Source organism: Rhinolophus sinicus, linkage group LG06, assembly GCF_036562045.2.
Source record: "Rhinolophus sinicus isolate RSC01 linkage group LG06, ASM3656204v1, whole genome shotgun sequence".
Classification (NCBI taxonomy): Eukaryota; Metazoa; Chordata; class Mammalia; order Chiroptera; family Rhinolophidae; genus Rhinolophus; species Rhinolophus sinicus.
The window spans coordinates 126,337,309-126,362,994 of NC_133756.1; the positions used below are offsets into that span (position 1 = coordinate 126,337,309).

A 25,686-nucleotide genomic window follows, 5' to 3' on the forward strand; every position below is an offset into this window, starting at 1 on the left:
TCCAGTCTCAGGCCCCTATTCTCTGCTCAGCCACACTAGTCCCCTGATTACCCTCAGACACGCGACATGCGTTCCCACCTCAGGGTCTTTGGCTTGGCTTCCCCTCTGCCAGGAAAGTTCTTCCTCCAGTTATCTGCGTAGGTCACTCCCTCACTTTATTTACATCTTTATTCACTCCCTCACATTTTTTATATCTTCATTCAAAGGTCACTTCCTCCTACGGCCTTCCTTGAATACCCCTTCAGGTAGCATTCACATCATTCCCAACCTCTTATTCTACTTTATTTCTCTACCTATGGTACTTTTTACTACCTAATAATCCATAGTTGTTATTTATTCTCTCTCTCTCTCTCTCCCTCTCTCTCCTGTCACCCAGAATGTTTGGTCCATACGAAGGCTTTGTCTCAGTCAGTGTTCCATCCCTAGCACTGGCATAGTACCTGGCACATAGTTGGTACTCAATAAACACTTGAGATGAATGGACTTGTAGAGCAACCCCATACCTGTCCAACACTGTTTTTTTTTCACTGCCTGTCTATCTGGCTCCGTGCAACAACCCTAGAAGACAGACAAGCCAAGGGTAAGGCAAATGAAGCCCCAAGAGGTGAAGCAATTGGCTTAAGCCATGGAACTAAGCAATGGGGAAGCTGGGACGCAAGCTCTGGTCTGTGACTCTACCTCAGCGGACCTGAACAGCCCTCAAGGATTCACTGCTTATCAGTCACATCTTTGCATAGTCCACAGTTGACAGGGCCACTAAGCTGAAGTTAAAATTCTCACTTTAGCCTCTCCCCATTGATAAACATGTCCAATAGTCTTCTTTCCCTTGGGATATACTGGACAGTGTACGGTTGTATCCTCCTGCCAAGGTAGGGGTCTTCTCCTGGGTTCCCAGCAGAAGGCGCTAGAAAGGCAGCAGCGTGATGGGTAGCCTTGCTCTATCCCATCATCCTCTTGGAATAACTCCAGGTAAGGCAGGGTGGGAGGGCAGTCGGTGGGCCCCGGCAGCCTACGTGACTTCAGTGTTCTGTTTCTGCTCCTTTCAGCTCTGTGCTCAGGCATCTCCGTGGGCAGAGCCCTGGCTTTCCTTGCAGGACACACCTTGGGAGACTGTCTCTAAATCTAGTGAGATAAGTAGGAAAGAGCTTTGTTAAGTCCCTGTCCTTCTGGCCCAACTGCACAGCTGATATGTGAAGCTCCTCTGCACAGCCACCTCCAGCAGAAGATGAAGAAGGTCCCCTCATTCTGAAGTGTTGGATGGACTCTGCCCGTCTGCTTTAGAGTAGAAGGGAGACGGGAGCTGTGTGGAACCAGGAGACAGCAGAGTTGAGTTCCCTGCCTCTGTCTGGAAAGCTCTGAATGTTTGCCGAGAACGTGACTCCTTGAAGCTTCAGGTTCTCCAGGATGTTTCCTCCTCTTAGCTCAGGTGGCACCTTGCTCACACCAGTGTGGCCCATCACCTGCCCCATGCCCACAGGATAGCGTGATCTGCTCCTGGCTGTCTCCCCTGTTGGACAGTGGGCTCCTTTGGGGGAGAGATGGTGTCATACTCATGCTGTGTCCCTGTCCCTGGCACAAGGCTGGCAGTGATGAGGCACTCGCTTTTGAATGTATAAGTGAATAAACTTAATGTAGGGAACTGGGTACTTTTAAATTGGATTGGAAGTGCTGGGAAATGGTAAGGCCGGGGCATCACAAATGAGAAAACGCTAGTCACTTCAGCAAGATTTATTGATAACTAGCCTGTTTTTGGTTTCCCTCTAAGGGGCTGGTTTACATCGTCACAGAAATGTTTATAATGTAGTGTATTGACTATCGTCAGTCATTCAGAGTTACCATGAAGCCAACAAAACTTTAGTTGCAAGGCCATCTTCTTACACAGGACTCTTTCTAGACCCTGAACCTAATTAATTCTTTAACAGCCATACCTTATCCCCACAATTGTATATGACTCAGGTTCTATAAAACTTGCATTCACTGTTGCTTTCAGTGCCTATTTATTGTTCCCTGATATGTGTCCAGCGCTGTGCTAGGCACTGGGAATAGAGCAATGAATGGGAGAGACGCCACCCTCCTCTCGCCAGTGCCATGGAAAGGCAGCCAGTAAGCAGCTAGTCAGTGCAGCGAGTGCTGGATGGGGAAGTGGGCCTCATAGCGAACAAGTATCTGGGATTTTGTCTCCCAGATACTTACTAAGTTTTCCCTTTTTTTCACACTGTAAGTCTTGGTGGGAGTCAGGGCCTGCTTGACACACCACAGGCCCAAAAGGCCAGATCCTTGCTCTGCTGAAGGAAACCAAGGCAGCAAGAGGGGACACATGATCCAAGTTCAGTCAGTTGTGGGCTTCTGCCTGGCTGTGAACTTGGACCCAGAGTCACTGGAGAATTCAGATACTGGCAAAGGAAGCTCTAGGGTTTGAGGGGTGGTTGGTAACAGCACTGCCCTCGCTAGGCTATTTCTGTGGTTCAGGCTACCCAGCTTCTCATTCACCATTCATTTCTAGGCCTGGTTCTCTGGGCTTCTTGTGGATCCCTTAAGTGGAATTCCAATGAATTCCCTTTCCACTTAGTTTGTCCAGAGTGGGTTTCTCTTCTTTGCAACCAAGAACCCTGATTGGAACAAAATCTTAACTCAGCCTTGGCAGAGGAAGGCAAATTTTCCACATGTGGGACATTTATGCTAATACCTGAAGGATAAGTAAGAATTAGCTAGATGAGGGGGGATGAAGAGATGGGAATAGTAAGGAGAACAATGTTGCAAGCAGAGGGAACAGCCTGTATAAAGGCCCAGAGACAAGGAGATGGAAATAAAAAAGTAAAAGTGGGGAAACAGCAGATGACTCGAGGCCTTGATTGTCAGGATTAAGGAACTTGAATCTTATTGAGGAAAACTAGGAGCCACTGAAGGGCAGAGGAAAGACCAGACTCTTAAACACATTTTTTGCGGGAAACGAGTAAACTCGTCATATCGCCTCTAGTTGGAACCGGCAAAAATTTTGCAAAGTAAATAAATAGAGACCTCTTTTTAAACTAAAACACTGAAAGTTTCATAGAAAAATATCAAATAGATCGAAAGATATGAATGTTTTACGGAAAGTCTAATTTTGGCGAGAAATGTCAAAAAAGCCCCGCGTTACGACGCGATTTGGCGGGGAAATGCCCGCTTACAAAGTGTTAAGAAAGACCACTGACTGTAAAGCGGAGATGGACTAGGAGAGCAAGACGAGAGGCAGGGAGACCAACTGGAAGTCTGTTATTGTAATTCAGGCGTGAGAGTGTGGTGCTTGGACCAGGGGATGCAGTGGAGAGAGAAGTAAATGGCTTCAATAGCTATAATGTAACTAAAACAGAATGCAGTAATTGGTTAAGAGAGAGGAGGGGATCAGAAATGACTCATGTTTTAGGCCTGGATGGGGCTATCAATCTGGTCCAGGAGAGGAGGAAATGTTGGTTTTGGGGCGAGAGTTTAGTAATGGACATGTTCAGTTTGAAATGCTTGTGGTACATTCAGATAAAATGTCCAGGAGCTGGTTGCATGTACAAGTGTGACGTTCTGGAAAGAGGTTTGGATTCAAGATATGGATGTCATTAGCACATAGATGGTAACTGGAGCTATAAGAGTTAAGTGATAGAGGGAGGAAAGTAGAACATTTATAAACTAGGCTAGAACAGAGTCTTAAAAGGAAACTGAGGAGAAGCCTGAGAGGAAAAGAAAGAGTAGTCAATTGTTGTTTTTGATAGGCCATATAAGACCGAGACTTAGCTGGCGATTAAAAGCTCAGGATGGAAGCAGTTCTTATGAGAAGTCTTGGAAAAGCTACTGAGATGTGAATTCACACAAATTGAGGAACTATTATGTGTGACGCTGTCAGCTAGTGACTTACATATTACCTATTTAGTCCTCATGGCAATCCTTAGCCATTAGTCCCATTTTCAAGGAAATCAAGTCTCAGAGAAATGAAGTATCTTGCCCAAGATCACACTAAGAGATAGAGATGAATCCCAGATCTAGCTGCTCAAGTCTGAGTTCTGGCCAGTATTTCTTCTTTCTTTGTCCAGACCCTGCCATGTAGAATTTTGTGATTTGGTTCAACAGTATGAGCTTACTGTGTGCCAGGCACTGTTCTAGGTGCTGGGAATACTGTAGTGAGCAAAACAGTCACATTTTTCAGCCTCTTCACATTCTGGAGGCAATCAGATATAAATGTGCAGTATGTCATATAGTAATGGTAGACATGAAGATATCTAAAGCAGGAAGGAGGGATAAGGTGTGTTCAGGGTTACATTTTAAATAGGATAGACAGTGGGAACCTTATTAATAAACGTGACATTTGAGCCAAGACCTGATGATGCAGAGATAGGCCGTCATCCAGGTATCCAGGGGTAAGTAGGAACAGAACACCTTCAGTGCTTGGCATATCCCAGGAATCACAAGGAGGCCAGTGTGATGGGAGCAGAATGAGCAAGGGCATCGCAGAAAATTAGGTCAGAGAAATAGGGTGTAGAGTAGGGACAGGAACAGGGGTAGGGCTGTGTTGACCAACTTTAGAATTTTGACTTAAAAATTTAGGTGGAAAGCCATTTGGTGGGTTTTGTGACAAGTGTTTTAAAAGGATTCCTCTTTCTCTGGCTGCTGTGTTGAGACTGAAAGGAGAGCAAGGGCTGAGCACAGAATCTACTTAAGGATCCTTTGAAAACTAGGCAAGAAATGAGTGGCAGTTGAAGAGGTGAGAAATTGTCTGATTTCTAATGTTTTGAAGGGAGAGCCAACAAAATGATAAACTAGAGGTAAGGCTTGACAGTCCAGCGACTTAACTTGTGTTTGCGATCAGGCATTTGCTACTGAAAAGGAACAGCCAACCGAGGTAGAAAGAAAACTGAGTGGTGTCCGGGGAAGTGAACCATCTGAAGGAACGATTTACTGTAAAATGCTGTCTAAAGCATGATAAAAGGCAAGTGGATATAGCACTGGTAATTGGTTATTTTGAGAAAGTTTTGTGTCTTTGAGTACCCCTTTTTTTTTAGAATAGGGGAAAAAGGAACTGACAAAACGAAGACAGCTCAAAGGGGGAGTCAATCTTCGTCACTGCTTATGTGTATGGTGATACTAAAAGCATATTCATACAAGGTGCATGCTGAGTACACCCCAATATTATTCCACGGTATGGTAGGTTATAAAATACTGTTCAGTGTCTGGAACAAGATGGGGTCAGTATTTTTGAATCTTGAAGCCTTGGGAAGGGAAGGAGAATGAAAGCTTGACTTCTGTAACCAATGACAAACACTGACATTAGTCTAAGATTTCCTTTGGCCCAATTCTCTAGCTGAATTGGAAGAATTGTGGCTGTAAAATGAAGCAAAGACCCACTTTTCTAACTATACACCCCATTTACTGGTTTAAAAACCAGTTCTTCCCCTTGGTGGGGAGACTTAGGCAGAGCACCAGGAATAATGCAATTTATAGCTCATTTCCACAGCCTAGCAAAGTCAGCTGAAGTTCTGTTTATCTAAAGCATTTACAGAAGTCTCTGCTTAGCCTTAATTTCATTATACTCATAATATCCACCGAAAACTAAGTCTATACCTATGTTAGAATTTCAGTGGAGGTCTATTGGAATACAGTACAGGAAGGGCTAGCTTCTTTGACTCTAATAGGACATAACTGGTTTTACTCAGCACCCTTCCTGGAGAATAAGGTAGAACACTGGAGACATCAAAGGTTCTGTCACGTTCAGCAACATGGTTTATTACATGCCTAGAGGTTCTCCCCAAACCCAGTACAGGTTGCTCACTCGTGCTGAGAGCAACCTGGGCTCCAGCATCAGCTACTGGGAATGTCTGCAGCTGTGCTCTTGACCATGAGGGTGGTTAGCCTCTCATGTCACCATGTATTTCAGTGACAATGAAAAGGTAAATGTCACCAAGTTCGTATGTATGTGTTAGCAATGTCCCTCCAAATTCACAGACTTGTGATCTCAGCACTGGGTTACATAAGGAAGAATTGTCTCAGCATGAAAAGGGAGGTGAGATTAACAATTTAAAATCCCCGTCTTCAAATTAAGATAGCTTTTGTTTCATTTCCTTATAAATTGGTGGATGCTAACTTTAAGTCACACACAACTTTATCAAGTATCACAATGTTTATTGATAGATACAAGTATATAAAATCAGGGCATGAACATGACTTGATAAATTAAGTAGACTTAATTTCAATACTATAATAAGAGGGACCAATTCAAATTCTCACCATTTGTTTCACACCCACAAAAACCACTTCAAGGGCATTAACGATCTCTCAAAACTGATCAGTTTTGTGCAAGTAAACCATGTTTCTTTTAAAAAGACTTGTGCACTTGCCCAGGCTCAAGGATATTAAAATCTAGCACATAAAGCCCATTACTAGAGGTAGAAATACAGGCAATATACTATTACGGCAACAACCATCAATTACAGTTAAGAATTTTTTCTGTAACAACCAAATGGATAATCAAATATTGCAACAACTCAAGTATTACTGAGCAAAGTGCATTTCTACAGTATTCAGTGTTGCTATTCAGTTTTCTAACTTAAAACAGCCTATGATAACTGGCAGCAAAGAAGGTCCTTGCAATAGACTGCCTTCTGCTTGAGAACTTATGATGTAAGTATTGCATGCTGCTAATATACTATCTAAACATTAAAGATACTCCTAAAATATTTGATGGTAGACTATGATTAAGACATTACACTACAAAAAAACCTTATGCAGAAGAAAATCCTAACTGACGTGCTTCTGCTTTAAATATTGTGAAAACATTACAGCGGAATGAATTTTCGCAGTGGTTAGGTCAAATGCAGTTACATCATAGCAACAGTATGTTTTGCACAATTTAAGGCTTTGGCTGGTTCTTTAGTCAGCTTCTTCCTCTGATTCTTCTTCTTCAGCAGTTTCTAGCCAGGTTAGCCACTGATTAACCTGTAAAATTAATTTGTAATTTAACAAAATATGTAGTACTTATAGAGGAAGAAAAACTCAAAGCATATTCAGGACCAAACTAGAAACCTAGCCAAGGACAAAACTTTTATGAAGTATTTATACCTTTTATAATTGTAAATAGCCTCCAGGACATGCTATAAACTATTTGTGTATTAGCTTTAAAGTTATTTTTTAAAGTGTTCATTATTTAGACTTGGGATGACATACATGCTATTTGTAGCCAGTTAGCTCAGGTGTCATTCTTTAGCACTGTTCCAATTACATTTCAGGATCATTTTAGTATAGGACAGTGGCTCCTCCCAAATCTAAATATGTTAAGCATTACTGGGGAGGGAAGGGGGGAAGAAAGGAGGTATTAAATAGATTTCTAGCCCCAACTCAGAATTGCTGGGTCAGGTTCCCCAAGGATAGGGCTAAGGATAAATGTTGCAAAGATGATCCTCACGAACTAGTTTGTGAACCTTAGGAGTAAAGATAAGATACTGCAGATCAGTGTTTCTCAAAGCCTGGACCCCTGGAAAATACTAGTGTGATAATCACCACACTAAATCAGAATCCCTGGGATCAGGTCTGGAACCTGCTTTTAAACTACTCCCCAGGCAATGAATGTATACTGTGATTTTAGAATCCCTTAGGGCTAGAATTCCACTTAGTAAGATACAAAATCAAAGTATGAGAAATCAGAAGCAATCTCTACTGACATTTTTAAAAAAGCTTAAATCCCATCTTGCAATCTCCTAATCTTTCTAAGTGGCTTTACTTTTAATATTGGCCACCTCTAATCTGACATCTTACACACACCAACTAGGACTGAAGCCTTTCATTTCATCGCTTTACCTCATTTTGCTAACTGCCTACTTTGCCATAGCATGTAACAGTGCAGAATGACATGGATGTACAAACTACTTTGACCAGTTTACTTGTATTTCAGTTTTAAAGGCTTGTCATTAAAATAATAACCAAGTGAATTGGAGAAAGCAGACCAAATTTCTCCAACAAAAGATTTACCTGGAACAAAGCCTTGCCTTTCCCGGGAAACTCTTGGGTTATATCTTCTTTCCAAGCCAAGAAAGCTTCTTCTTCAATAATTTCCATATCATAGAAGTGAACAAAAAAGCGGAGTAACATGCCTAAAAGACAAAACGCAATCCCATTCGTGTGCTGTTTAAGAATGACCCCACACTTGCCCGTCTCCTGATACTGCTCCTCTCACCTTTTGGGAAGTTGCTGTTGTAGCAGTGCACCTGAAGAGCGTACAGGGCACTGACTTGTAGATCAACATGATCATGAAGGAATTTCTGCATCACTGGCTTGAAAGAAAGAAGCAGTTGTTTTTCCTGCTCTAACTGTTCTTTGGAAGGAGCAGAGGAAGAATCTGTTTCATCACTGGGTGGGTTTACTTCACTAGAAATATACTGTAAGAAGCTGCAGAGAACAGAGAGATATATTAGAACCCCAAATCGAATTTTATACCTCAAGAAACAGACAATTCTTAGTCCCTTGCCTTTTAGACTTTTCTAGTAAATAAACCATAGCTTAGCTCTGTACTATACGTAGATCAACTTCATCTTACCTAGTCATTAAGATGTTCACAAATCCTTTATCTACATGAAGTTTGGGAGAGATGTTATCTTTAATCCATTTATATATGGTTTGAGGGGATGGATCCAACTTTATTTGCTTCAACAGTTCCTTCTCCAATTTCAGGAGTGGGAATAAGAAACTCAGTCCCTTTCCTTCCAAAATCTCCAACATGCGATCCTTGTTCTGATCAATTTCTGAAAAGACAAAACCATTTGTATCATCAGGTAGTGATTTCCCAAATGTGTAAGATTCATGTAAAAGAATAAAGAACTAACCCAGCAAACTCAACATTTGGAGCAAATAAAAGTAGTTAAAATCATATTAACTTCTTTTTAATAAAGGTGAAGTCTACTTGTGGTAATGCTTATCATTATCTAGACTGGAGAGTCACACTGTCTGACCTATACAAATCTAAAGTACCAAGGAATATATAGACTTAGTATTTAAAAAAAAAAAAAAAAAAAAAAAATCTCCAGCATCTCTTACCTGGGAGCATTTTCTGCATATTGACCTTGCTTTGTTGAAAAAGTTCTGTTAACCATTCTCGATCCTGTAATTTAGCTAATTGCTGAAGACAAAGTAAGAAGAGAGGAAAATGGGTGCCACTTTCCAGTGGTTGAGCTAGTTCTGAAATGCTCACCAGCTCTGAAATGATGGCACGAGCTGCAAACTGTGCTAAGTATGATTTCACCAAGGGGATGTCAACCTCCAGTTTGGGGCACTGGTCCAATACGTTCAGGAAGGCCTTAGAAGGAACATGTAACATAGTCAGTTTATTGGTTTTCAAATTTGAATGGAAACAGTTCTCACAGAATCAGAAAAGTGTTCTACCTGCATGAAGTTGTCACTTGTGGCTATCCCTTCCTGTTTGAGTAAACTGATCAAAGAACTTGCTTTTTCTTTATCTTCATCACTTCTGTCTAGTGACAGGATGATTACTTTGCTTAACATCTCAGGAAGAAAGTGTTTAGGAGCCCTCATTTCTCTTACACCATTGACAGCTTCATTTGCATTTCCACTATTGAGATATTCAGTCACAACAGTTTCCTGAAAAGAACACAATCTGAATGACTTCAGTAGTTTTTTGGTTTTCTTTTTTCTTTTTTTAAACTCAATATAACCCATGAATTAGACTGGGATTATTTGCAACTTACAGTTAGTTTAAGTAGTTCTTCCTTTGATGGTGGTGGCTTTTTACTGGTTTTGGCAGGCTTTTCCTGAATAAGTGGTGGGTTAGTTTTGAGACCAAGCTGAGGTGTCTAAAAAACAGCAACATAATAGGTATGTTTACTAAAATTTTTTAAAAAGCAGCTTGTGAATTTAAGAGAAAACACTGCCGCACCCCCCAACTAGATATCTTCCAGAAAGTACTGGAACAACAGAAAAAGCTGTCATACTATGGTCCACACCTGTCCCAGAGGTGGTGTCTGAGTGCGTGGTGGTTGTGCACTAGGAGGAATCATAGTCATCTGAGGCTGAAGCTTTGGCACTTGGTTTTTATTCATTAGGAACGACTGAGCAGGCCTCAGGCTAATCTAGAATTGAAAACAAACAAACAAACAAAGATATGCCAAGTTAACAACATGCAGTTGGCTAACATACTAAATATAAATGTAACATTCCAAAATCCTAAGATTGATTCAGTATATAAAAATCTGATAGAACCTACAGCAGGAACATAAGTTTCACTAATAACCTAAAGTACTCCATATTAACAGTTTAATTTCTGGCAAGAAAACTAAAGAGCTGGTCACACAAGAATAAGATAATATTATAAATCTTGTATTTGTACCAGAATTCTCCTAGGAGTAACATCTCTAAAATAACAATGTAATTAGTTTAGAAAATGTCCTGCTTCATTCTTAGTTAAGCCGTTCTATTTACCGGGAAATCACAATCAAAATCTTAACCATTTTCCTTGCTCTCACTAGACTTTAAGAGGCTTGCCCTCATATCTCATAATCTTCGCTCATAGGACGCTGGACATCCAAAGAAAGAAAAAGAAGTACAGAAAAGAGAGAAAGAAGGCAAAGAACTCCAGCATTAAGTCCTCTTAACGCGTCTTTTTATAATCATCGGGCAATAGAGTTCTGAATTGACAAACTGTGTTATATTAAATAACATAGGCAAATGTACCTCATCTGCATTAAGCTGTCCTTTCTTAGAAAACCGAGGTGGCATATCCTTCGACTGTCCTTGCAGCTGGGATAAGAGTCCCTGACTCTGGTTATGGTAGAGCTGGCTTAGCCCCTATTTCAGAAAGGGAGAAAGAAAGTCTAGATAAAAAGGGGTCCACAAATTATGGTAATAAAGTACCAAAGGGATGAGCCAAGTTATAAGGAGAGCTTAACTGAATTTGCCCAGAGAAAGTAAAAGATGAAACAGGGAAGAATAAAAATCTAACCTAACTGTCAAATAAAGTGATGTGATTTTACTAATACTTTACTAATGTTAAGGATAAGCATTTCACCCAGTTTAAAATAACTGTCACAGACATAAATTTGGTTTAGAAAAACAAATTACCCTAAAGTGTTTGCATTTTTTGAAAAGCAAATACCAAATCATGTATTACAGAATTTAATACTTGTCGCCTAAACATTCTTAAATGTTTTCCTACCTGGCTTTTCATAAACTTGCCTCCCATCTCTCCAAACTGCGATTGTGTGGGAGGCATGATGTGTCCCCCATGGCCATTGAAGAGTTGATTTGAACGATGACGCCCCATGGTGGGTGAAAATCTATCCTGGATAACTCCTGGACCAGTACCAATTCCGCTACCTTAAAATACATACATGGACAACTCTTTACAACTCTACTATGTTACACTGACTTTTTAATTTAATCAAACCACTGTTTTGTTTAAAATCACCTGGCATCTGTCCGAACATATCAGCAAGTCCTCCAAGTGGGTCCCTATCCATTTTCATCCTGGGTGGCATAAACGGTCCCTCCAGAAAGAAGTCACTTCTCATCCCTTGAGCCATAGGAGCTGGAATAAACACTCCTAGATCCTTTAGAAATGAAGTGAATAAAACACTTGTTTTTGGACATTATTTACATAAAACTAAAATTCTTACATTGGAGAAAAATCAGAGAAACTTCTAGACTACCGTGTTTCCCTGAAAATAAAACCTAACTGGAAAATAAGCCCTAGCATTTTTCAGGGTGACACACCCTGAGCGTAAGCCCTAATGTGTCTTTTGGAGCAAAAATTAATCTAAGACCCATTCTTATTTTCAGGGAAACACGGTATTAGACTGCTATTTATATAATTTCTGTAAACAACTTCTTCCCAAAGTGACATACAAGACACTAAGAACACTAATAAGCACCACCAGGTAAGATGAGATCATCTCAAACAAGTTTTAAAAGGGTCCTTGTGTTACTATAATCTTAAAACCCACTTGATAAAAGAAAAAAAGAATCTTACTTTTACTGCATCTTGACGGATTTGATTGATCGTCTTTGGTCCATTGTCAAGAAAAGCCTTGCGAGGAACCCAGTGGTGTTCTCGCAACTCTACGGTATCCTTTAGAAAGTTTTAATAAGTTTCATTTTAATATTCCAAAACATTAAAAGCTCACCAACATAATTTTAAAAAAGTTTTACCTGCAGCAGGAAACGAATCCTTGCTGGCAATTCCTTACTTAACATCAAGGAGCACATTCGGGCAAAGTACTGATCCATTAAGGACTATTATAAAAGAGAAAAATACATAATTAAAATACTATTTAAGGCTTTTAGTTTATAATCAAGGTGAATGACTAAATAATGGCAATCCTCTATAGTATCAAAAATAAGCCACCTGATTTGAATATAACGAAGATAAATTACATATACCATTTCTGTGAGCAAAACACATACCTTGGCTCGTTCATGGTCTAATCTAGGTCCCACTGTCCTCATTATCTGACAGAGGCACTCCAAATCCTCTCCCATATCTTTGAGTTGGACTCTCTTCTTCTTTTCCAAAAGCTATCAAAAGAAATAAATGCCGTATGTTGACAAAAATCTTAACTTTGTTTAGATGTAGTACTTTCACCTTACGTTTGCATTGCCTCCTAGATCGCACAACATCTAACATAGTACTAACACTGTGTTTGGTCTGTGGTGAGGAAACCCCTCCAAATCAAGCAATTTCACATAGGTAGGTCATCAGTTCTACCCCTACCTTACTACGCTGCATACTTAATTCCATATTCAGAACATTTAAATAAATTGCTGGCCATCTAAAATAGCCTACGATTCTCAGATGGCAAAAGAAATAATTGACTCATCTTTCCCAAATGATGTGTACTCACTAATTAAACGAAGCCTAAATCCCCAGTCATACTTACTGTTTTGATGCACTTATGAAGGATAGATTCATGAATAAGATCAAGCTTTCCAAGTTCTCCAATGAATTTGATGTTCCCCAACATCTTGATCTTAGCAATGGCTCTCTGTTCCTCCTCCTCGGGGAGGAGGGGATTTTCACGCTTATCATAGACTGGAAAAAAACAAGAAAACATAAAGCCAACATTCAGAATTAAGTTGAAAATATACAGTACTACTTAGTATCAAATATAAACTCTTACCATCAACATTTCTGGTTCGGTTTTCAAATTCATCTTGTAATTTGGAAATTAGGAGGCGTCTGAATGTCTATTAGAAACAGAAGACATTTGCCGAGTTTTATTAACAGAATCTTTCAAATCAACTTTAAAATAGGCAAAGCTAACACTACCACTTACTGTGCTTTGCTTCTGTCCTGGTTGACCCTCTGCTGCTGGGCCATCAAAGTTTGGTGCATCTTCTGCCAATCGCAGACATAGCTGAGCATACAGTGAGCTATACTTTGGCTCTTCTAGGGCTTTGTCTACAATCTACAGAAAACGTCATTAAAAAAAAAAAACCACAAACAAACAAACCTTAATTACAACAATTTAAAGAACCCTTTCTTTATAACTATATACTTCTTTGCAGTCTTGACCTTATGTCTCAAATTTCTTACTGACAAATTCTCTATGCTTCATCTATAATTTGGGAATAGGAACATCTTTTGTTAAGGTTTACTGTGTGAACTAAATTGGATAAACTATGTAAAGTGCTTAGTATAAGCCTAGAAAAATACAAGTATTTAAATGTTAACTATTAGTATTATTACAGTGCACCAAAAGTCAAGTCATACAGATTTCATAGTCACACCCTCCCCCCTGCAGCTGAAAACATGCTGAAAATCAAAGCTATAAGCAAACATTGGAATCTTATATTAACTATCATACAATTCATTCCCCAGACCAAACAAAATATGGTGCTTCCACAGAAGGAAAAACAAACAAAACCCAAACAGCTTGATAAGCCCGTTAACGCGACAATACATAGTATTAACAATTAAAAATTCACCTCTTAAATCTGAAACCATTACAAGTTAGTGGGTCTTTTATTATCACCAATATTGAAAAATACATTTATCTAACTCACACCGCAGTTTTAAGCATTAATACAAGTATAAAAAAACCCAACTTGGGTTTGTTAAATATTTTCCTCTCCCTTTCAGTTAAGCCAATATTTAACTTACCAGCAGTATGACCCCTTTAAGGATGAGTTTAGACTCTACACCCACATTGAGGAGCTCAAGGCATAGCTTGTCAAACTTTTCAGGAGTAAGCTTATTTAGTATGCTGGGGAAAAAGGAATCACACTTTAAGTGTCAGCCAACATACAAAGAATTGAAAAATAGCCTGTAAATTATGTTAATTTTGTTTCTTTCATCATCTCCCTTTGATATCAAGACAGTTCTTCTTCTTACCCTTCTAACCAAAGGGACACTGAAATAAGTCTGTTATTTATATTGGAATTTCTGTACCTGATTAGGGGGTGCCCAGCTGTCTGATAAGTCTTTCAAGTTCTCAAAACCCAGAGAGCAAGAGCCTCCTTATTCAAGGCTACATGCAGGAGGTAAGACCATTATGTCCCGTGCTTCATTCACTGGGTTACATACCAGCAGGGGAAACATCAGCACAAGAGGCTGCAAGCAACTCTAAGCCCCAAAATACTGATGGGCTGCTCTTCAGTTTAAAACTCTCAACATTGGCATTCGTTAAAATACATACTTTGGGCATAAACATACACAAAAGAGAGATACATCCAACCCATTCTTCTTGCCTCCTTTCAGTAAAAGGACAAAACAGACCTATAAACTTACCCTCTTACTTTCCTGAAGATCGCATCATGTCGTTCTTTTTCATTTGCGGAGTTGTTTGCTGCGGAGTTGTCATCTCGTCTAGTGCTTCGTGCAGGAATCCATTTCTGAGCGTTTTGCCCTGGGGTTTTCCCCAGGAACTCGCTAGTAAAAATTAATAGATTTATAATTAAGCCAATCTAAAACATAGCATCCACTCACATATCAAATGTCATACTGATCAGAAAGCCTAAATACAAAAATTTCAGTTTAGGGTTTCTCAGCTTCCCCTCCAACTAAAAAACTTACAGTCAGTGGTTCTCAAACAACAGTGTGCATCTGAATCACCTAAAGGACTTTTGTTAGAACAGACTGCTCGGCCCACCCCGTTTCTGCTGCAGTGGGTCTGGGCTAGGGCCTGGTAATTTCCATTTCTAATAGACTCCCAGATGATGCCAGTGCTGCTGATCCAGGAGTCACGCCCTGGGAACCAACACTTTGTAATGTCTTATGACCATGCTGCATGCGTACTGCTTTAATACTATTAACATGAATAATAACGGATTTCAGAAATAACGTCAGTGAAAAATGTAGGATAAACTAGTTCAAGAGCCTCAATTCACATTAGATGACTTAGGGAAGAACTAATCAAAAGCTGATATTCTAAATTTAAGTTACACAGTAGAAACCATGCCCAGTCAAGTTAGTTTTCCTGATGTCTACTGCCTTAACTATACTGTTATTCGTGACAAAGACTATTAAGTTAAAGCTGTCATTTACTATACCTGTTGCCAGCAGTCTTGGGATAGTGCTGAGGTGCACCCCTACTTCCTCCTCCGCCCGAAGAAGCACTAATTAAAAGAAAAACATTTTTTTAAAAAAAAAACTGTACCCCAATTATGTTTCAGTCAAAGGGAAAGTGTTTCTTTAATTATTCTGTGTTTTATAGTACATTTAGTCAGAATTATTTTGTATGGTGATTGTTTTGGTTTTGTGATTGGTCTCTTTCTAACTGCCCAAAATAAATCTATACCTACCTGAAACGAGAAGCACCCCCTTCTGCAATCGCACTCTCCACTTTGGCGGCTTGACAACGAAGAATCTTCAAAAGAATAATATTAATGGATGGGGTGGGGAGGGAAGGGGACGGGAGAAATGAAAAACCTAGAATGAGAAAGAGTACCAAAATTAGACACTGCTCACATACACACCTATAACCCCCCCATTGTAATTTCTTTCAGATAGTGGCAGTGCAGTTGATTGAACTTTCACTGCATTGCAGATCTTATAAGACTAAAATAGAATATACTCAAAGCACAAATGGGCAGTAAAATTTTATTTTGTTCAGCCACCTGGAAATTCCCTTGTGTTCAAGGATGCAAAGAGCACTCACAGAAATTTAAGAACATCTCTACCGCTATGAAGGAACCTCTGAAAAAGCCACATTCTACTTCCTTTAAAACTGAACACTCAGATCAGTAATAGAAAATCAATCAACACAGGCACATTATGTGAAGTGTCTTAGTTTAACGTATCAATGACAAGTCAAACAGACTACATAAGCGATAGCCAGACTATTTAACAGTTTTCTTCACTGTCCAATTTTTTAACTCCTCCGCAGAGGGCATCCGGGAAGATGCTCGAGAGGGACATGTGTGTATACACTAAGCAGGCGGAAGACCGGGGCCACAACATGGCAGCACAGGAACCTCCGCCCCATTTTTTCCCTTCCTGGGAACAAAAGAGCAGTGGATTCCTCCCAGTCAGGCCTGAGTTAGGAAGTGCTTCCGACAGCCTCCCCACGAAGCCGCTTGGGGCAAGCCTCCGCGAAGAGGAGTGGAGGCCGCCCCCGCCGGCCCAGCGCCCGGCTCTTTGTTCTCCAGTCGGGAAGGCGGCCTCCTTCCCACCCGTCGCCTCCAAATGGGCCCCCTCCCATTCCACAAATCCCCCAGAAACTGACAGTCCCCTCTCCATTCCCTTCCCAGCTGACAAAAGGACGTAAGTTCTTGTTTTCTCTTCCCTCTCCTGTCTTAGGAGAGGCCCGTCGGGGATGCCCTTCGCTCCCCCCACGAAAAACAGCCCTGCCGCTCCCGGCCGGCACCGGGGCTTCACCCACTTCCTCCCCGCAGGGAGGCCGGTCTCAGGGACTTCTGCGCCTCGGCTGGTCCCGCGCCAACGGCCGGGTCCTCCCGCCGGCCCGCGTCCCACGCCGCCGCAGCGCGTGTGGCCCCGCCACGCTCTCCCCGTCCGAGCACACCCGCGCCTCGGCCCGCCCTGATCCCTGCCCCGCAAGGTACAGCCACCGACAGCCACGATGACAGCCGGGTCCGCCTAAGTTGCTTGTTTCCTTCTACTCCGTGGGCAAAGGGAAAGGAGAACAAAAGCGAATAATTTCCAGGTGGCCGAAGCGCGCAGGAAACGCTAAAAAGTGTCGCCCCGCCCGGCTCCGCCTGCGGCCGCCATTTTGTACCGCTCGAGAACAGGCGGCCAGGGGACGGCGGCCATTTTAGAGCGCTCTACTCGGCGGCGGCGGCGGCGGCGGCGGCAGCACCACTCACCTTCACCCAGAACTCAGCAGCTGCCACCGCAGCTGCCTCCTCAGGATCCGGTCGTCGGGGACAGGGAAGGGAGGGGGGAGGGGAACGGAAAACAAAAAAAGGGGGAGGGAAGGGGGAGGAAGGAGTCGAGAACGGCTTGAAACTCAGCTCAGAGGAGTCACTGCTGCAGCCACCACCCGGTACCCGCTGCCACCTCCATAGAGCTCCGGCTCGCTGCTGGCGCTGAGGCGTGTCTGAAGCCGAACTTATCACTCTGGGGCAGCCGAACCCACCAGAGCCGCCCCGAATGGCTCCTTCGCCACCCAATCAGCAGCTTGGCTTCTCTCTGCCACCAATCCGTGCAGGGCGGTGGGGAGGAGCCAAAGGACCAAGCTCGGTTGAGGCGCAGCTCCGCCGCAGTGCGCAAAGCCGTATTCGCGAAGGCTCTGAGGCCAAGCCAGTGGCGTAAGGGGAACTGAACACGGTCGAGATGCGGGCCACTTGCGTAAAGTCGGTGAGCCCTTCTGAGTCTGCGTTGGCGTGGCTGTCTCATCTTCCTCCTGTCTCTTTGTTCCCGGAGTCCGTACCCCATGCTGGAATTATACAACCCTCTTTTCTCTTTACCTCGTCTTGTCACCGGGAATGTGGGAAGAACACTCGTCTTTCTCCTACCCTATCCGATTCCTGTCCGTAGCCTGTCAGAGCATTGATTTTCCTGGCGCCTCCAAGAAGCCGTGATTGCCCTTCGTAGGCTGGGCTTCCCTGGAATGGGCCTGTAGGATTGAGGCCTGGCGCCCCCGGGACGCAGCTCCTGGAATCACTGTTGTTCTCCAGGTGCTCGGCTTCAGCTGCCGTGGGGTAGGGGATCCCGGATAGTAGGGTTCAGGAGAACAGTGAACCCAAATGCGTAAAAAGCTTCATTCAGCTCCCTATTTATGCCACCCCGTGCAGAGTGAATAAGAAAGGGATGAAAGGAAGGGGTTTATTGTTTGTTTTAACACCTCACACAAAAACAGCTTTTCCCAAAGAAATGTCCGGCCGTCGGTCACGGAGAAATACCCGGAATATACCACACTAATTTAGAAGAAGTGTTTGCGGAGCGCGGGCGTTGGATGACTTTAATTGCTACCTCCTGGATTTTCGGGGGGAGTATTTTTTTAAAGCACTTTGAAGACTGTCAGTTGTGTATTTCCATTTTATGTAAGATCCACCGTAACAGATAGGATTAGGCTTTTCAAAGCTGGTAGTTGAACTATACTTCTCAGGTAATATTTTAAAGGAGGGGTACCGTAAAATGAAGTGTTACATCATTTGCGACATTTTAGCTATCCAAAAATGGAGTCGTGTTTCCATATACTAAACAGCCAAAAGAAATTTCCCCATCTTCATTTTGAACATACAGTTCTTGACATAATGTGTAATCAAAAGAAAAGTGTGTGTGTTAACATGAATGACTTTTAAAGAAATTGTTCAATAAAGAGTAGGGAGTTCAAAGACCCAAACTTCTGACATGTTAAAACAGCCCTTGGCGTTGAAAGCACTTAATACAATTTTCAAGAGAGTTGTAGTTTTTCCTAGGACATTTAAAGGTGATCACGGAAGGGTGTGGTGTGACTCTCAAGGTTTGTAACACAACTGCAGCTTCTTTAGGTCTTTGCCATGTATTAGGTTGATCATTCCCCCTCATCATATTACTACAATTATTGCTATTAAGTCAATTTTACTTGAACTTTAACAACTGGAAAAGATATTCTCACTCTTGGAGTTAGTTACATGTAAAAAAAGGAAACGTGTTTTGGGGAACAGTGCAAATTCTGTTTCAAATACAAAAGGTTTCACTTTGTAAGTTCAGGACCCTTCTAGCTTGAAAATAACATCAGACTAACATTTTGTAATTTCTGTAGGGCTTTACAGTTTGCAAAAATGCTTTCATGTATGTGATATTTTATTTTTGTACATCTGGTTTACATTATTCATGACTGATAATACATTAATTTGGTAGAAAGAATAGTGTTCAAAAGCATTATTCTAGTCTAGACTTCAAAGAATATTTACTGAGCTCTAAAACCTGGATGGTCTTTTAATTGAGGAAATTGAAACTCAATAATTAAAAAGGATTTGCTTAAAAAAAAAAGCTAATTGTGAACCCCTTTGCTATGGGCTTTGCAGGATTGAGTGTATGTGAGAAACTGGGCTGGGACAAAGTAATCCAAGGTAGAAAAAGTGAAAACATGGATAAAACACAATCTTTCAGTTACCTTTCAATCAGTGGGAAAGATATTCACAATTTTGAAATGTTTTCATCACATCATGGATGTATGAAAATTCAAGTCATTGTCTGGAATTTAGCTCTTAGTTTATAGAAATTGAATTTTAAATACACCCACTTCAATCTGCTAGTTTTAACACTTCTATTTTATGTCAGTTTTCTCTAAGATTCAAAACCTCTTAGAGTTCTGACTGACGTGTTAACTCACACATTTTTGCATTATTTTAACTAATTATGTCAAATGCTGGTTATTATTCTAATATATATAACTTCTCGAGCATCTGTTATGCTCTCTGCACTTAAGATTCCCTAATCATACATCTCCAGTCCAGATCTCTAACTTCATTTCTGAATTTCCAACAACCTATTGATCAGACATGCAAACTTGCAGCTATATTTAGTTTGGGCCACACAGTAATTTTAAATATTTGAATTTGTTGACATTGACATTTTATGAGATTTTACATACAAATTCACATTTTCTTTTCATGCAATGTCTTAAAATATTGCAATACGGGACCTGAAATTTCAACAGGGCAACCTTCAAGTATAGCCAAGTAGTGACTGCCTCATCTAGATATTTTCTCTTCATTTCACCATAGTTAACTCTGACTTGATTCACTCATTTATGTTTCTGTCTGGCTTCTATAGCCATGTTGCTTCTTCTTTTTTTTTTTTTCATTTTATTGCTCTCATCACAGGAAATTCCAAGAGCTTTAGCTCTGTAGATGAGGAGCAAATGTATATTTCTTATAAATCACAATTATCATACATCCATTGCTTTTTGCCTGCATCGGTCAATACTGCGATGACTTAAAAATGATATAAGTTTATTTTCATTTTCTTTGACATCTGTTCAACTGTGGAGCCAGGCTCCATTGGTAGGGCTGTGTGGTGCCCTGTATCTGTCTGCCTCCTGAAGTTCTGTTTACCATCTCCTGAAGGCTCAGCTTCTCAAGAAGCTGAAGGTATATTTAGAAGGGTATGTTCCCAGGATGAGAGAGATTTGGAGCCCAGGTTGATGACATCAAATACACTGAATTTCTCTCTTGGTCCATCCTGTTCTGGCTTCAGGAAAATAAAACAGTTGCTAGTGAGATTGGTGCCATTTGGTGTAATTTCTGTACTTTGAACTCCCTCGTCTCAGAGATTTTGTTCCTGGTCTTGTTTCTGTTCTAAGGGCTCATCAAGTTCTCTTTTTTTCTGTACATGAAATCTAGATCTTCAATTTTGAAACCAAATTTGGACTCTTGACTCTGGAACTCCAATTTCCTTAGTAAGTTGCTCTCTGGAATCAATCCTAGGCTAAGGGTTTGTAAATGCTGTGATGAGGGTGTGTAACTGTGAGGAAGTATAGCTGGTATGACACCGTCTGTCTTCTCTACCATGAATCTTCTTTTCAGGGTGATCTTTTTTTAGTTAAAGTTTATTGGGTGACAATTGTTAGTAAAGTTACATAGGTTTCAACAATTCTGTAATACAGCATCTATATATCACATTGTGTGTTCACCACCAGAGTCAGTTCTCTTTCCATCACCATATATTTGATCCCCTTTACCCTCATCTACCATCCCCCTCCCCTCCTTACCCTCTAGTAACCACTAAACTATGTCTGTCTATGAGTTTGTTTTGTCATTTGTCTTGTTCTTTTGTTGTCTTCAGTTTTATATACCATGTATCAGTGAAATAATATGGTTCTCTACTTTTTCTGTTCTTCAGGATGATCTTGGCCTTGGCTTGCTTCTAAGTCCCTCTCAGGTTCTGATCTTTTCTGAACTCGGTGCCTAGCTCTTCCAATTCTGAAACCAAATTTGGATTCTAGACTCTTCAGTGTTGATTTCTAAAGCAAGCTTTTGTTTGGTAGCATAACCTGGGTAAGGTTTTTGATTGAATGCTTTGATGAAGGTATTTAACTGGTCTTCTGTGAATTTGGTGCGGCTTCATCTGATTCCTTGCTGTGGCCTTGTTTGGAGAGTAGTTTTGGGCCATGTTGGAATAGATCCCTGAAGCTTTCAACTGGGCCATATTGTTTTTTTGAACTATTTATTCAAATTCAACAGATTCAGTATGTAACATTATAAGGAAAAGGAGTCAGACTAGTTAGTTTAAATATCTTCTCTACCATTTACTGTGTAACTTTGGGCAAGTTATTTAATTGCTCCTTCTTTTTAGTTCCTGGATCTGTAAAGTAGGAATAACAGTATGTATAGAGTTGTTGTAAAGATTAAATGAGAAAATATATGTAATGCACATAGCATCGTCCCTGGCATAATAATTACATAATGTCAGTTACCGTTATGATAAATAATATTGATTAACTAACTGTTTCACAACCACTTCAGTTTTGCTAAGGATCCTGCTATTCTTCTGTACTAGAAGCTTGACTCTACATTTTCTCTTTCCTTTTGATCAGGCTTAATATTCAATAATTACTGAGTCCTGATGTTATTTCCTTCTAAATAATCTTCCTACATTCATCTTCTATCCCACAATGTCATAGCATGCATGCTAATCTAGGCCTTAGTAAATTTTTCTCCTGGAGTATTGAAAAATTCCAATTAGTCTCCTATAGTCTTTTTCCTCTACTCTGGATACTCATATCAGTCTTCCTTAAAATCATCCCCCCGCCCAACATATCATTACCATGCTAAGAATCTTAGTGCTTTACCATTTTCTACATCAGTTAACCTCAACGTTGCCTGCACAGCAGAATCACCTGGGGACCTTTTAAAACTCAGTGCCTACGCTGCATCCAAGACCAGATAAATCTGAATCTCTTAGAGTGGGATCCAGGCATCAACAGCTTTTAAAGCTCTCCAAGTGATTCCAATGTGCAGTCACCGTTTGAGAACCACAGTAGTAGGTCAGAATATTATAGAGAATGGTAACATTTGCAGTCAAAGAAAACCCTAGGAGGAAAAGGAAACGAGGTTCTAGAAAAGATAAGGGACTTTCCCCAAGTAGGGAAACAGGCATTAGAACCCAGGAATTCACTTCATATGCTTTTACCTGGCTTTCAAGCCCTTCATTTTCTGGCCCTATCCTACCTCTTCTGTTGGTCTTATTTTTAACCACTCCCAGACATCCAATCTTCTCTCATAGAGCCCGTTAGGCTGGTATTGCTGCGTCAGAGTTTACTCCCAATAATGCTCTCTGCTGCAATTTTGAGGCCATCCTTATTTATCCTGTTACTGATTTACTCCTGAAATACAGATATGAGTATATAAGTGCCCTGCTCAAACACCTCAGTAGGTAGGTAGGTAGGTGTCTCTTCTAAAAGAATAACATCCGAACTCCTTAGTGAGGCCCTTTGAAACCTGGCTTCAGACTACTGGTACTTCCCTGTTCCTAGGTACATCCCGCCTCCATTCCTGTTATCCATAATCTAGCTCTATAGTATTCAAAATTGGCTCCGTAATACCATCAGTGTTCTATGTCATATAACTAAAATTTGGTGGTCTTTGTCAGAGGCTAGGCAGAAAAAAAATAAAGCTAATAAGTTAATAAACTAATAGTTAATCAAGAGCTTAGGCTTAATGTTTTCAAGGAACTCACAATCTAGATAAAGAAAAGATACATACACCAATTGCACACAAGGGCAGGGAAGGGTAGAATCAATGCCAAACTGAACAACCAAGAAAAAATGCTATAAGGTTTCACAAAGGGAATAGAAAATGAGGCTGTGATCATCCTCCTTTGAGTGCCAGAATGATGATTTGGGTCCAACCATCAGGGCAGATAAAGTTCTTGAGCTAATCAGAATTCTGATGAGTTTTAGTTTAAAGCTGACAGTTTTAATTGATCAGAGGGTTGCTTTAGGAAAATTAACATTTTGGCTTATGTAGAATGAATGAAAAACCTGGAGATAGGGAGATCAGTTAGAAGGCTATGTATCATATTATTGGGGGGTGGGAAGGAGGCTTATTTTTATCTCCCAAAATCATAAGGTCCTTTAGATTGAGAACACTTCTCTTGCATTTCTAGTAGAGTTCTTTGCACACAGCAAGAGCTGAGAAAATATTTGTGCATATTATCTTGTTGACATTTATTCATTTTTCTCTTGGTTTCCACAACTTGATACTTTCAGGATTTCCTCCTACTTTATTGACTTCTTCACCAATTCAGCTGTCTTTGCTGGCTTCTCCGTCTATGCTTGACCTCTAAATACTGAAGTACCCAAGGATTTATGCTGGACTTTCTTCTCTTCCCCTGAATAGTCCCCCCCCCGCCCCCCGGTAATTCATCTGTCCTATGACTTTAAACACAATTTATATGATGATGATTTCCAAATTCATTTCTCCATCTCTGATTCATATCTCTCCCCATGCAAGTTATAGATATATATATCAAATTGCCTACTGAAATTTCCCCTTGGATATTTAATAGGCATTTCAAATTTAACATATTTAGAATAGTTTTTCCTCCATTAGCCAGTTGCTAAGGCCAAAACTTATGAATCATTCTTAATTTCTGTCTCTCATCTCCCATATCCAATCCATCATAAGTTCTATTGGCTGGATCTCCAAAATGTATCTTAAGTTGGTTCATTTCTCTTGATCTACATCGCTATCACTTTCATCTAAGCACCATTATCTCTAGCCTGAATTACTGCAATAGCCTCCTAACTAACTGGTCTCCCAACTTCATCTCTTGCTCTCCAATACATTCTCTACCCAGAAGCCAGTAATCTTTTAAAAATGTGAATCAGATGATATCATTCCTATGTTTAAAGCCTTTTGATCATGGGTATAGGTTATATACACAATAAAATCTAAACTTCTTATTGTGGTCTACATGGCCTTAGGTGTTCCAGCCCTTGACTAATTACTCTGACCTCATCTTGTACCATGTTCTTCCTTGACCTCTAGACTTCAGTCCCACTGGCCCTTTTTTCTATATTTCAAACATACCAAGTTCAAGCAAAGCTTCCTCTTCCTCAAATGTGCAAAGGAACTTTTCCTAAGTTCCATTACCCAAGACGCTCTTATTCTAGCTTTCCTACATGGTTGGCTCTTTTCCATAATTGAGGTCTCAGCTTTATGAGATTATGGTCACCTTTTAAGAAAACCTTCCCTTATTGCTCTATATGATGTCTCCTTTTCCAGGCACTCTATTACATCACTCCACATTTTTTTCATAGCCCTTATCACTATCTGAAATGAGTTTTTTGCATTCTTTATTGTGCATTATCTGCTTACTGCATTAGGATGTAAGCTCAATGATAGCAGGAACTTGTCTGTCATGTTCACTGTTATATTCCTTAGATGTAGTGCTTAGAATAGTTACTGAAATATAGTAGGCATCAATATTTACTGAATACAAGAATATACATTCTTTCATTTGGGTCTCAGTAAAAATCATTTGTGAGTAAGTAGGAAAGTGTCATTTCCCCCATTTTACAGATAGGGAAATTGAAAGGTGACTTTTCCAAAGTAATTCAGGTAGTATGTTGCAGAATCTCCTTCTGCATCCAAGTGTGCCATGCTTCTTTCTATAGCAACATGACTAACCACAATGGAAATATTGTGTGACCAAAGTCAAGATCACTTTTGCGTGCAGTGTATAAGGTGCTTCCATTAGTTTTCTGTGGCTGCTATAACAAATCATCCCAAAGTAGGTGACTTAAATAACATAAATTAATTTTTGCACAGTTCTAGAGGTCTAAATTCCAAAATCAAGCTAATTGCAGGGCTGTGCTCTCTGTGGAGGCTCTAGAGGAGAATCCATCCCCTGCCTCTTCTGGCTTCTGGTTGGCAGCTGGCATTCTTTGGCTTGTGGCTGCATCTCTCTCTGCTTTGCCTTCACATTGACTTCTCCCTCTGTGTGTGTGTGTGTGACAAAACTCCCTCTCTCTGGTGAGGATGTCATTGCACTCAGATAATTCAGGATATACTCCTTCTCGCAAGATCCTTAATTACATCTTTTTGCTATATAAGGTAATATTCACAAGTGTCATGGATTAGGACGTAGACATACTACAGTGTGATAAAAAAAAAATACGGTGAATGTTTAAATAAAAAAATGTATTATAGTAAAAGACACATTGCCTTTAATCCCCCTCAAAATACTCCCCTCACTTCAAGCACACGTATCTCATCATTCCTGCTACTTTCTGAAGCAGTTCTGGAAATCCTCTTTTGTGTCTTTAGTTGCGCTGT

The 25,686-nt window shown here is 40.6% G+C and overlaps 1 protein-coding gene, 1 long non-coding RNA gene and 1 other non-coding gene across 7 annotated transcripts in view; 1 reads left to right on the forward strand and 2 right to left on the reverse strand.

The window, feature by feature from the left end:
• Window positions 1-6,120: 6,120 nt before the first annotated feature.
• EIF4G2 (eukaryotic translation initiation factor 4 gamma 2) lies at window positions 6,121-17,526 on the reverse strand. Of its 2 annotated transcripts, XM_019729188.2 has the most exons (22): window positions 17,281-17,526; window positions 15,760-15,886; window positions 15,508-15,573; window positions 14,747-14,887; window positions 14,120-14,222; window positions 13,293-13,424; window positions 13,137-13,203; window positions 12,897-13,048; window positions 12,424-12,534; window positions 12,169-12,252; window positions 11,990-12,088; window positions 11,429-11,570; window positions 11,177-11,337; window positions 10,696-10,809; window positions 9,969-10,094; window positions 9,714-9,818; window positions 9,391-9,606; window positions 9,046-9,304; window positions 8,549-8,753; window positions 8,189-8,400; window positions 7,984-8,105; window positions 6,121-6,954 (listed from the first exon to the last, which is right to left on the reverse strand). In XM_019729188.2, exons 8-22 carry the CDS (start codon window positions 12,978-12,980, stop codon window positions 6,889-6,891), a joined length of 2,106 nt encoding a protein of 701 aa, XP_019584747.1. In that variant the 5' UTR covers window positions 12,981-13,048; window positions 13,137-13,203; window positions 13,293-13,424; window positions 14,120-14,222; window positions 14,747-14,887; window positions 15,508-15,573; window positions 15,760-15,886; window positions 17,281-17,526; the 3' UTR covers window positions 6,121-6,888. The 2 variants fall into 2 exon arrangements, with proteins under 2 accessions (XP_019584747.1, XP_019584756.1); XM_019729197.2 differs by lacking the exon at window positions 10,696-10,809.
• On the reverse strand, window positions 10,503-10,642 carry LOC141572601 (small nucleolar RNA SNORD97). The gene has a single exon (XR_012497922.1). It is a non-coding gene; the product is annotated as a small nucleolar RNA SNORD97 (small nucleolar RNA).
• Window positions 17,527-17,644: 118 nt separating the features above from the next.
• Window positions 17,645-25,686, forward strand: part of LOC109446121 (uncharacterized) — a 267,895-nt gene continuing 259,853 nt past the window's right edge. For all 4 annotated transcript variants that reach the window (XR_012497513.1, XR_002137149.2, XR_012497515.1 and 1 more), the window contains exon 1: window positions 17,645-17,773. This is a non-coding gene — a long non-coding RNA (uncharacterized LOC109446121). The remainder of the gene's footprint in view (window positions 17,774-25,686) is intronic.

Coding starts and splice junctions, on each gene's coding strand:
- EIF4G2 (XM_019729188.2), bottom strand. CDS start 12,980: ATGTTGGGGAACATCAAATTCATTGGAGAACTTGGAAAGCTTGATCTT. Junction 9,607..9,713: donor AAGAACTACTTAAACTAACT/GTAAGTTGCAAA, acceptor TGTTCTTTTCAG/GAAACTGTTGTGACTGAATA. Junction 6,955..7,983: donor AAGGCAAGGCTTTGTTCCAG/GTAAATCTTTTG, acceptor TTAATTTTACAG/GTTAATCAGTGGCTAACCTG.